This window comes from Megalobrama amblycephala, linkage group LG13, assembly GCF_018812025.1.
Source record: "Megalobrama amblycephala isolate DHTTF-2021 linkage group LG13, ASM1881202v1, whole genome shotgun sequence".
NCBI lineage: Eukaryota > Metazoa > Chordata > Actinopteri > Cypriniformes > Xenocyprididae > Megalobrama > Megalobrama amblycephala.
Window position 1 is genome coordinate 38,608,973 of NC_063056.1, and position 10,098 is coordinate 38,619,070.

Here is a 10,098-nt window from a genome sequence, read left to right on the forward strand (position 1 = left end):
AGATAGATAGATAGATAGATAGATAGATAGATAGATATATGAGCCTTAATGTTAAATGTCTGTTGTAAGGAACTGATGAAACAATCCTTCACACTTCAACAAATGTTTCCTTTAGATACAGTATATTTCATGTGCTGTTTTTCATTTCATGCAATCCACATATGAGTGAATTATATGTGACATACTCTTAGAATTGAGCTACTTAGCTGCCATAATGCATTTAAAGCTGCATCACTGAGACCATGAGATGGTGAGGAGAGAAAAGCAAGAGACAGATGGAGTGAAACAGTTTCTGACAGAAAGCCGTTTGCACTCATGTGCATTCTGTCAGTCACACGGAAAGCTCTGCATCTGTTAGAAACAAAATTTAAAACCTTACAAAGACCTACAGTGTTGGAGAAAGTTACTTTTAAAAGTAATGCATTACAATATATATATATATACAGTACAGTCCAAAAGTTTGGAACCACTAAGATTTTTAATGTTTTTAAAAGAAGTTTCGTCTGCTCACCAAGGCTACATTTATTTAATTAAAAATACAGTAAAAAACAGTAATATTGTGAAATATTATTACAATTTAAAATAACTGTGTACTATTTAAATATATTTGACAAAGTAATTTATTCCTGTGATGCAAAGCTGAATTTTCAGCATCATTACTCCAGTCTTCAGTGTCACATGATCCTTCAGAAATCATTCTAATATGCTGATCTGCTGCTCAATAAACATTTATGATTATTTTCAATGTTGAAAACAGTTGTATACTTTTTTTTTTCAGGATTCCTTGATGAATAGAAAGTTCAAAAGAACAGCATTTATCTGAAATACAAAGCTTCTGTAGCATTATACACTACCGTTCAAAAGTTTGGGGTCAGTAAGAATTTTTATTTTTATTTTTTTGAAAAGAAATTAAAGAAATGAATACTTTTATTCAGCAAGGATGCATTAAATCAATCAAAAGTGGCAGTAAAGACATTTATAATGTTACAAAAGATTAGATTTCAGATAAACACTGTTCTTTTGAACTTTTTATTCATCAAATAATCCTGAAAAAAATATTGTACACAAATATTTTGTACAATTGTACACATGAAATGTTTCTTGAGCAGCAGATCAGCATATTAGAATGATTTCTGAAGCATCATGTGACACTGAAGACTGGAGTAATGATGCTGAAAATTCAGCTTTGCATCACAGGAATAAATTACTTTGTGAAATATATTCAAATAGAAAACAGTTATTTTAAATTGTAATAATATTTCACAATATTACTGTTTTTTACTTTAAATAAATATTTTTAATTAAATAAATGTAGCCTTGGTGACCAGACGAAACTTTTTTTAAAAACATTAAAAATCTTAGTGGTTCCAAACTTTTGGACTGTACTGTATATATAAAAGCATATTTTGCAATAAACCCAAAAATATATTGTTTCTATAGATATAATAAACAACTTTATATGAAATTTTAAATTGTTTAAAATTGTTAAAATCAAATCAAAGTTTGTAATGTTGTGATTCACCTTACAGCTGGTTGGTTCATGGCTTATAATGCTTTAAAGAAGACTTTTTAAAATCCCTATGGGAAAAATGAATGGAAAAATACTTCCGAAACCAATGGCGCTTAAAAAGTGGATGGGCACTCTGGCAATTCAAGCCCTGTTTCTCAACACCGTTATCCAGAGTCATTAACATTACTTTCTATATTTTCACTTTTATATTCAAATGTAAATCCATACAGGTGTGAATGCCAGCCGTGCTTCATCTAGTATTGCACATCTACATCTGCTGTTGATCTCTCAGAGGCTTGTAACTCTCCACAGCCACCTGCGAGGGTTTAGTGGGGATCAGCGCCCACAGGAGCCTTTGTATCAGTTCAGATCAGCCCTCCTGCTTAACGGCCTGGATTCGCTGTCCACTGCATGCTCCATTTTCAGATGATAGAGACAGACAGCTCTCTGATTATAAGACAAAATGAGATCTACATTGAACCGAAGGTTGAGTAACCTGCTGATTCACATGTGCGTCGGCTCAGACCGCTGCCAGTTTAAAGGTGATTTTCACTTTGTTTGCCTGGAGCAGGTGTTTTGTGTGAACCAATCTACGTCCTTTAGAATTAGACTTTTATATAGCAGTTTCACATCTTATGCATGTGTTTGTACATTTATACGTACTCAGTAAGGTTTTTTTATACGTTTATTCAGCAAAGAAGCATTAAATTGATCAGAAGTGACAATAATAATAAAAAGTGTTTCTTGAGCAGCAAATCATCATGTTAGAATGATTTCTGATGGATCATGTGACACTGAAGACTGGAGTAATGATGCTGAAAATTCACCTGTGCTATCACAGGAATAAATTACATTTTAAAATATGTTTAAATAGAAAATAGTTAAATTGTAATAATATTTCACAATATTATGGTTTTTACTATATTTTTCATTAAAGAAATGCACCCTTTGTGAGCATAATAAACATTAAAAAATCTTATTTCAAACTTTTTGCATATTTCTCATTTGTTAAGTTAATAATTCAATTTATTACAATAGAAAACACTTATTTTGAATTGTAAAATTATTTGACAATATTACTGTTTTTTACTGTATACTACTGCTGAAAACATTTGAATATGTACTACTAATAAAAGGTAAATAATTAAAATAAATTATTAAATAAATTAAACCTACTGTACTAATGAGTAATGCAGTAATGTTTTTGCACAAAAGTAGTTTTTAATCATTTTTTTTCATTCATTTTTTTCATTTTAATTATCCTATTTACTCAGTCATAGTCAGAAAAGTGCATTAATATTTTTAATGGCCAATATATTTGTTATTTTCAAGAATTTTTACCAAATCACATTTTGCTTAGGGCTTTTTTTCTTTATCTTTTTTTTGCTTGATCTACCAGAACATTTCTGCTTTATTTTAGTGATTTTTGTTTCAAGAGGATATCACTGTCAAAATAAAGTGAACCCGTCTTATTTCATATTTCTTTGGATAAGTAAGTGGTTTATTTTCTCTCAAGTTTTATAGCTACACTTCATTAACAGTATAAGTACAAATTCAATATTCATAAATCACAACAAAATATGATATGTGCCTTTGATTCTTTAATTAACATGCTTCAACACGGACAGCTGGAGCTCAAAGAAAATACAGCGTTTCTCACAGGTATTTACAACACCCTCATCTCGCAAAAATTATTATTCCAACAGGATTCAAGGCAGTCAGTCAGTCAATCCAATGGGACACAATGGAAAGTGGATCAGTGTCTATTTAGACAGATGCATTATTAAATGGCCAGAGGAACACATGTGATTGACACAATGACAAAAGCAGAAGTTCATCATATCTAAAGGGCTCCCTGACAGGCCAACAAAAGAAAAGAAGGAAGTTATATCAAGTAATTGTGTAATATGAGCTTCAGTGAAGAATAGCCAATGCGTGCGATTCATTTAGCACACAAACACTGCTGCGGTTCACTTTGACTGTCAAATAAGCCAGAAGAGAAGTTAAAGTAACTGAAACCAGCTTTGGGCAACATTATTATACTATTGTGTGAACTGTAAACAAAACTTTTTATCAGATAACGGCCTTGTGACGCACCCAAATATGTACTTATCTCACAATTGATTTTAATAGTTATATTGCAAAGATGCCCTAATAAACATTATTTTACTGTATGTTGCATGCATTTAGGTATTGTATTTGCCACAAAAGAAACCCCAAAATCGAAGTTAAAAAAAAGTGCATGAATAAAATTTAGTTCTCTTATACTGTATTAACGTGCATTTTTAACACAATAAATTATAGTGCAAGGAACAAACAAATGCAACCATACATGCCCTCGACGGGTTTCACCCCAGGAGGTTTTGGAAAAGAGCTTGTGTGTGTGTCTATTGTTATAAATCTGGCCTTCAACAACAGTAGTGTACACCTGGGAGTTTGCCATGGCTGCGATGCCTCAGTGAGCTCAGAATAACTCCAGCACATGTCAGGGTGAAGCACAGTTGCCTTCCCCATCAGTAATTGTCATGTAATCTCCACAGACAATCGCACACATGATCCCAAACATGTGGCACAGTAATGAGTCATTGTTATTAATTAAAGCAGCAGGTGACCCAAAAATTTGAGGACCACATTATTTTCTTACTTCTGTGAGCTTTTATTTTCCATGCAACCAAACAATCTAGCTCCAAAAACGTACCATACAGTGCACCATATCACAAGCCTTTTGAAGCCATGTGATAGTTTAGTGTGAAGAAAAGACCCAAATTTAAGTCATTGTCCATTGATAATGGTTGCATATTAAAAGTTACAGTGATATGTTTGTCATATTGTCATTTGAATATTGTAATGACTTAAATTTGGGTTAATTCCAGGGTTGCAAGGTTTTTTGCTGGCCCAATCTTGTAAAAAAAAAAAAAAAAAAAAAACGTGTTCTGGGGGGTAAAATCCATGTTTTTGGTGGAGTTTCCTTGTAAAATTTGCATTGCAAGGGCTAACAAACTTTGGGGTCACTTTAACACGTGGACATGAAAAACAACCCACAGCAACAGCGTTAAAGTAGCCCAATTACGCGGGAAAACCATGGACTTGGCAACACTGGTCTGTTCCTCCTCACACAGATTTTGTATGGAATATAAATTCATATTTTCCTATCAGCATAAATCTGTTCATTGCGAAAGCAATTAAATTGATTCAGTTATTTTCCATATTTATTTAATTTTTTACAGGTGTTTTACCTACATTTTTAATTGCACTGTGTTTTAGGGTCAATGGAAAACGTAAAATTACTGGATAATGTCCTTGTTATTGTCAGCCAGAACATTAGCTATCTGTTTGTTTTTTAACGTTTTTTTTCCCAGTGTGACTAACTGTGGAACAAGTAATATTCAGTTAGTTAAAACGTGTTATTGAAATAAATCGGATTTATGATAAATATATAAACCTGGTTATTTTGTTTTTAAAACACATTCAGTTTATAAGTAATATTAAAGTTTTGTTTATGACAAATATACATCACATTAAGTTATTAGTTTATGTTAAAACCATCCAAATGGATTGAAATTTTATATGCAATTTAAATACAAAAATCTTAAATTCAGGCCTCAATATTTTCTTGAGTGCACTTTTACTGTATGGAAAAAAAAAAACAGCTCACACATTTAGCTTATTATCTTTTTATGTATTATTTTAAAATGATATATATTTCGTGTTTCATCTAAGTAAATATGAGTAAATGATGAAAACATGTTCATGTTTTGTCGAACTCTTCATTTCAAGACAGCCGTCCCATTAGAAGAGCTGAACTGGAGCCGATAAGACCTCATATGTTTGCACAGCTGCTCTCTGAAGGGACACCAGACTGAGTGAGTGTCAATGAGATTCACTAATTAATACTGGTAATTCAGCTGGTGATTTACACTTGTTTCCTAAAGTTGGGAAGCGTGTGAATGGAGTGGCATCCAGTGGCGTGACGTGGGGGAATGTTCATGGCGTGCTTTGAGGGTCAGTGTGGCTCTACCTGGATTTGAACTTTCTCTTCTTGATCAGGGAGGACATCTCCATGCTGTGAGACATCTGGTCCATCTGCTCTTCCTGGCAACGCTGTGTTACTATTTTGGTTGCCATGGCGAAGCTCTCAGCAGCACCTGCATCAGAGCAGAACGACACAGCTGTCAAAAGGACAGAAGCACTTAGAGAAAGAATCACACTAGTCCGTTGCACATCGACAGATAGCGATCTGTCATATCCACGACACCAGACACGGCCCAGTGACGGTACATGGGACGTCACGGCCCATTTCCATCCCCACTCCAGAAAAACAGAAAAACTAAAATCATATTTATACAGTACACAAGCAATATGAAGGGCTTATGTGACATATTACAGTCTCAGAATTCACTCTACATGTGAACTTGCCAATGCCAACACAATAAAAGATTCATCTCATGTCAGTTTCACCCCAAAATAAAAAGGTTATCTATGTTACAAAGTATTTTGCATAAAAATGAAGCCTGTTTTGGGGCCATTCAGGGTTATTATTGTTAACTACAACAAAAACTAAAACCATAAAAAAAAAAAAACATATATCATTACTTGAACTAAAATAAACATTAACTGAAAAATATAAATAAATAAATAATAATAATCTCAGCTAGTTGCCAAGGCAACATTTCTCAACATTTCTGTTTAGTTTAAACTGATTAACTAAATAAACTTAATAAAAACTATGACTAAGACATTAATAAAAAATAATAAAAATGACAAAAAACAACCAAAAATTACTAAAACTTCACAATTAAAACGAAAAGAGAAAATATAAAAATAAAATCTAATAAAAAAATAAATAAAAACTATAATAGTATATCATTATCAATGATACTAAAAGGCCATTATTTATTTACTTATTTATGTTTATTTATTTTGCATTATGACATTATTTTCATGAAAGTTAAGCACATTTTTTTACTCACAAATTTATTTTTGTGATACAAACAAGAAATAAAAAATATAAATAATATCAAATAAAAATGAATATAAATATAAATAATATTTAAAAAATAAATTAACATAAATGTATATATATATATGCCATATAGATATATTTAATAATATTATCTCATAATTTGGCAGCAGGTATATTAGGCTGCTGTCACTTTAAGACCTGACGCACGGATGCATTATACTGTTACACATGCGTTTTCTTTCTCAACTGTTTACGTTCACTTCAAACATAACTGACTGTGTTTGCATGTTGCATTTGTGTGTATTTGTCTGTTTAAGTGCGATAAGCAGCAAAAAATAACTCAATTTAGTATTGAGAGGTGGCTTTATGTGTGCCCACTTTGGGTGTGAACACAAAATCTGTTGAAATTTCTAAAATAATGCACAATATGCGCAGTCCCATGCTAAAATTCAAGCCCTGTAACACCAACAACATTTATCTGGAGCAAATGAAATGAGTGAGTGAGAGAAGACGGGTTTCTGTGTCGACTCGCTGTTAGAGAGAAGAGAGAAAGAAAGAACATCTGGTATTGTGTATCTATTCTGTGGAAAATGAGTATTGGAAGCATTCCAGATATTGATATGTATTGAAAAATCAATATTTTTGACAACAATACATTGCATTTTGTTTAATTATTTCAGATGCCTTTTTTAGGGTGAAATGTGACCTGTTTTCATGAGTTTCAACCCAATCCCCACATCAGGTAAGAGCTGAAAGGAGAGGAGGGACATCCATTGTGTCAGAATCCTGGTAAAAGTCCCTTTGTGAGCTATTGTGAGAATAATAATTCATTAGTTGTAAGGCTCAATGCAGCCCATGAGAGTCCCGCAGTCATAAATCAGCCCCTCGCCCAACCTAACAGAATCAGGTCGCGTTTGAAGGATGGCTTCATTTACCCGAAAGTTGCAACAACCACCTGCGTTACCATCATAGACGGAGAAATGCGTTTCCCCTCAGGTTTAACCAGATTAAATCTGAGGCAAAGGCTCTCTCTGAATGACAGTGGCTCCTGTCCCAGATGTTTCCTCTTAAACCAGGTCCTGGCAGTGCCCGTATCAGGACTTTGCTTGAACACCGAGTACAAAAGGTCACTTTGCAGCATATTAAAATTGATCTGTCATCAACCGAACAGCAACCCGTCGCCCCTCCAGAGAGAGATCGCATATAGGGCAACGTCTCTCATAATGAAAACAGACTGGTGGGGGGAAAAACTCTTTGGAGGCGATGGATGAACGGGCTTATGAGAAATAACTCCATAAACTCCAAACGTCAGGATTTTTCATCTCCCAGGCGCTTGGTTTACAATGCCGAAACCACAGCTGTTTGAGAAACGGGAATGCAAAGAAGCACAACTAAATGTTAATTAGGTTTCTACAATATATGAACAAAATGTGAGTGGTGCGGATGGTTGCTTACTGACCCAATTGAGTCACGAGATAAATGGTTTGTTAGAACAATTGATAAACATTATTTTATATTTCATTTTATTTTATTTCTTTTTTGCATTACAGTAATGGTTGCTAGGGTACACAGGATGGTTGCTAGGGTGTTGCTATGCGGTTGCTGAGGTACTCAGGATGGTTGCTAGTGTATTGCCATGCGGTTGCTAAGGTATTCTGGGTGGTTGCTAGGGTGTTGCTATACGGTTGCTAAGGTACTCGGGGTGGTTGCTAGGGTGTTGCTATGTGGTTGCTAGGGAACTCAGGGTGGTTGCTATGCGGTTGCTAGGGTACTCGGGGTGGTTGTGAGGGTGTTGCTATGCAGTTGCTGAGGTACTCAGGATGGTTGCTAGTGTGTCGTCATGTGGTTGCTAAGGTATACTGGTTGGTTGCTAGGGTGTTGCTATGCGGTTGTTATGGTACTCAGGGTGGTTGCTATGCATATGCTAAGGTATTCTGTGTGATTGCTAGGGTGTTGCTATGCGGTTGCTAAGGTACTTGGGTGGTTGATAGGGTGTTGCTATGCCATTGCTAGGGTACACAGCCTAGTTGCTATGGTATTCTGGGTGGTTGCTATGCGGTTGCTATGGTGTTCTGTTTGGTTGCCTACTGTTGCCATGGTGTTCTAGGTGGTTGCTATGCGGTTGCTAGGGTGTTCTGGGTGGTTGCGATAGATTCAAATTCACACAAATTCCTGTTATTAAAAATTCTTTAAAACCAACAACATGCAAAATAATGAAGATGAAAAGAACTGAGTAGGAAAACAAGTTTAGGAAATGAATTAACCAGCTGAACACATGGAAACACTGGGCCAAATACCGAATTATTATTAGTCAAATTACCAAGAGACAATTGAAACTGCAGGAAAATACTGTCGTTTAATTTTTGATTATTAGTATTTTGCGACATTTTTCAGAATAAACCCGTAATGCACTGGTTGAGAACAACAGATTATTTTAAGCAACATAGTAAGCAACTCAGTGCATTAACAATGTGCATTTATCAGCATTTTATTATGACACTAAACATGGGTTATCATATATATCAACGGTTCTCATAACTAGTTTTGCTTCAGTATCCAGGTTTTGAACATCAATTGGTAATCCAACATAATATCATTGTAGAAACGAAAAGAAAAATGCCCTTAAAGTCAAACATGAAATATATTACATTACATTCATGCATTTGGCAGACTCTTTTATCCAAAGTATCTGCAGCAAAATAGTTGATCATTAGTACTTTGCAGTGTTTTTCAGAACAGACACCTGTTGAGAACCACTGATTTAAAAGCTAATAAACTTCTTCAAGTACATACTAGAGCAGAGTCTCTTGAAGAGCAAAAGAAAATTGCAAACAGATTTTTATTTTTTTTTTTTTTTGCAAAACACGAAGTTGTAAATCCACTCACGTTCTACAGGCCCTTAAGATGATCAGCAGGACGACGCGTCTCCGTCTCTCCTCCTCCTCGACCTTCACCTGTCTCACCCTCTTTCGTTGGCACACTGTTATACTCTCCTTATTGTTTCCTGCTGTCTCACCTTCTTTAATTCTCTCAGCTTCTCCTCTGGCCTCACAGTCTCACGGTCTCTGCGGGTGAGGATGACCTCCAGCAGCACACACACTCACTCCTCCTCCTCAAGGTGGTAAATATAGACCGACAGCAAGACCACAGATCAATTCAAAGCATCCAGATAGACTTACAGTGAGATTAAAAGACAGAAAACCTGGAATGACACAATGGGATAGTGCATGGGATAGAGGAGCTGAGGGAAAAGAGATCTATGGAAACAATGCATCAAGATCTCAGTGAGATCTCTCATTCCATCTCCATTAAACCCAGAAGCGGTCAGATGACGCTGACATTGTCGGCAGTCACATCATCTCTTGATTTCAAAATGACTACAAACAATGCCGTTACCACAAATCCATAAGATCTCAATAATGTCTCAAACTGTGCTCAAGATACAAAACTGCAATCAAAGATCTCAACATCTCATGAAACATCAATGAAACATCTCCAAATAATCGAAGGATCAACATCTGAACATTTGCCTCAAGAAACCCTTATTTAAATTCTGTAACATGGAAAATGTGTTGTGGAATGCATTAAAGGGGACCTATAATACCCTTTTCAGAAGATGTAATAT

At 35.0% G+C, this 10,098-nt stretch overlaps 1 protein-coding gene and 1 long non-coding RNA gene across 3 annotated transcripts in view; one reads left to right on the forward strand and one right to left on the reverse strand.

Annotated features, from left to right (window-relative positions):
- Positions 1-5,578, forward strand: part of LOC125243851 — a 16,290-nt gene extending 10,712 nt beyond the window's left edge. For both annotated transcript variants that reach the window (XR_007179147.1, XR_007179146.1), the window contains 2 exons: positions 5,288-5,373; positions 5,443-5,578. This is a non-coding gene — a long non-coding RNA (uncharacterized LOC125243851). The remainder of the gene's footprint in view (positions 1-5,287; positions 5,374-5,442) is intronic.
- The window catches only part of myom3 (myomesin 3), a 71,812-nt gene extending 62,262 nt beyond the window's left edge, over positions 1-9,550 (reverse strand). Inside the window, exons 1-2 of the mRNA XM_048153694.1 lie at positions 9,360-9,550; positions 5,529-5,655 (exon numbers count right to left, since the gene is read on the reverse strand). Coding sequence (XP_048009651.1) covers positions 5,529-5,635 — 107 coding nt within the window. The 5' untranslated portion in view covers positions 5,636-5,655; positions 9,360-9,550. The remainder of the gene's footprint in view (positions 1-5,528; positions 5,656-9,359) is intronic.
- Between the last annotated feature and the right edge of the window lie 548 nt (positions 9,551-10,098).